Below are 473 nucleotides of genomic sequence, written 5' to 3'. Positions count from 1 at the left end.
ACCCCCCCAGAGGTCTGAGCCTAGACTCTAGACTCGCCCCTGCTGCTACTTCATACTGTACTTCACTACACCTCAGAGGGGAATGTTTCAAGATAAAAAGTCCTAATATTTCAACACAGTACCATATGCTGATAGCAGCATGTTGACATTTTGGAAATATGAGAGTAGGGATATTTTGCCATGTTTGCCGGTGCAAATCAGTGATGAGATACAAGTATATAAAAACATTTTAACTGGGTCTAAAACATTTGTGGGACACTGTGGAGAGTAAAATTAGTCAAGATACAGAACAGCAACACTCACTTCATCCAGACAGCGTTCATACTGCTTCCTCTGATTGTCGTTTTCCAAGGACAGAGCCGAGTTCTCCGCCTGGAAAGACCAAACACAAACAGGTTAAAAGGCATGACTGCCTTGATTTACGTGTTCCTCACTCCCTCCCAAGCCCCCTCAAAAAATTCCTTCATGTGTCC

At 43.6% G+C, this 473-nt stretch overlaps 1 protein-coding gene and 1 long non-coding RNA gene across 3 annotated transcripts in view; one reads left to right on the top strand and one right to left on the bottom strand.

The window, feature by feature from the left end:
• The window catches only part of LOC116697997 (nck-associated protein 5), a 55485-nt gene that overhangs the window by 18828 nt on the left and 36184 nt on the right, over positions 1–473 (bottom strand). For both annotated transcript variants that reach the window (XM_032529687.1, XM_032529688.1), the window contains one exon: positions 304–372. In XM_032529687.1, coding sequence (XP_032385578.1) covers positions 304–372 — 69 coding nt within the window. The remainder of the gene's footprint in view (positions 1–303; positions 373–473) is intronic.
• The window catches only part of LOC116697999 (uncharacterized), an 11930-nt gene that overhangs the window by 5834 nt on the left and 5623 nt on the right, over positions 1–473 (top strand). The gene's annotated exons all lie outside the window — the stretch shown is intronic.

Source organism: Etheostoma spectabile, chromosome 11, assembly GCF_008692095.1.
Source record: "Etheostoma spectabile isolate EspeVRDwgs_2016 chromosome 11, UIUC_Espe_1.0, whole genome shotgun sequence".
Classification (NCBI taxonomy): domain Eukaryota; kingdom Metazoa; phylum Chordata; class Actinopteri; order Perciformes; family Percidae; genus Etheostoma; species Etheostoma spectabile.
This window is presented reverse-complemented; position numbering and strand designations above follow the sequence as displayed.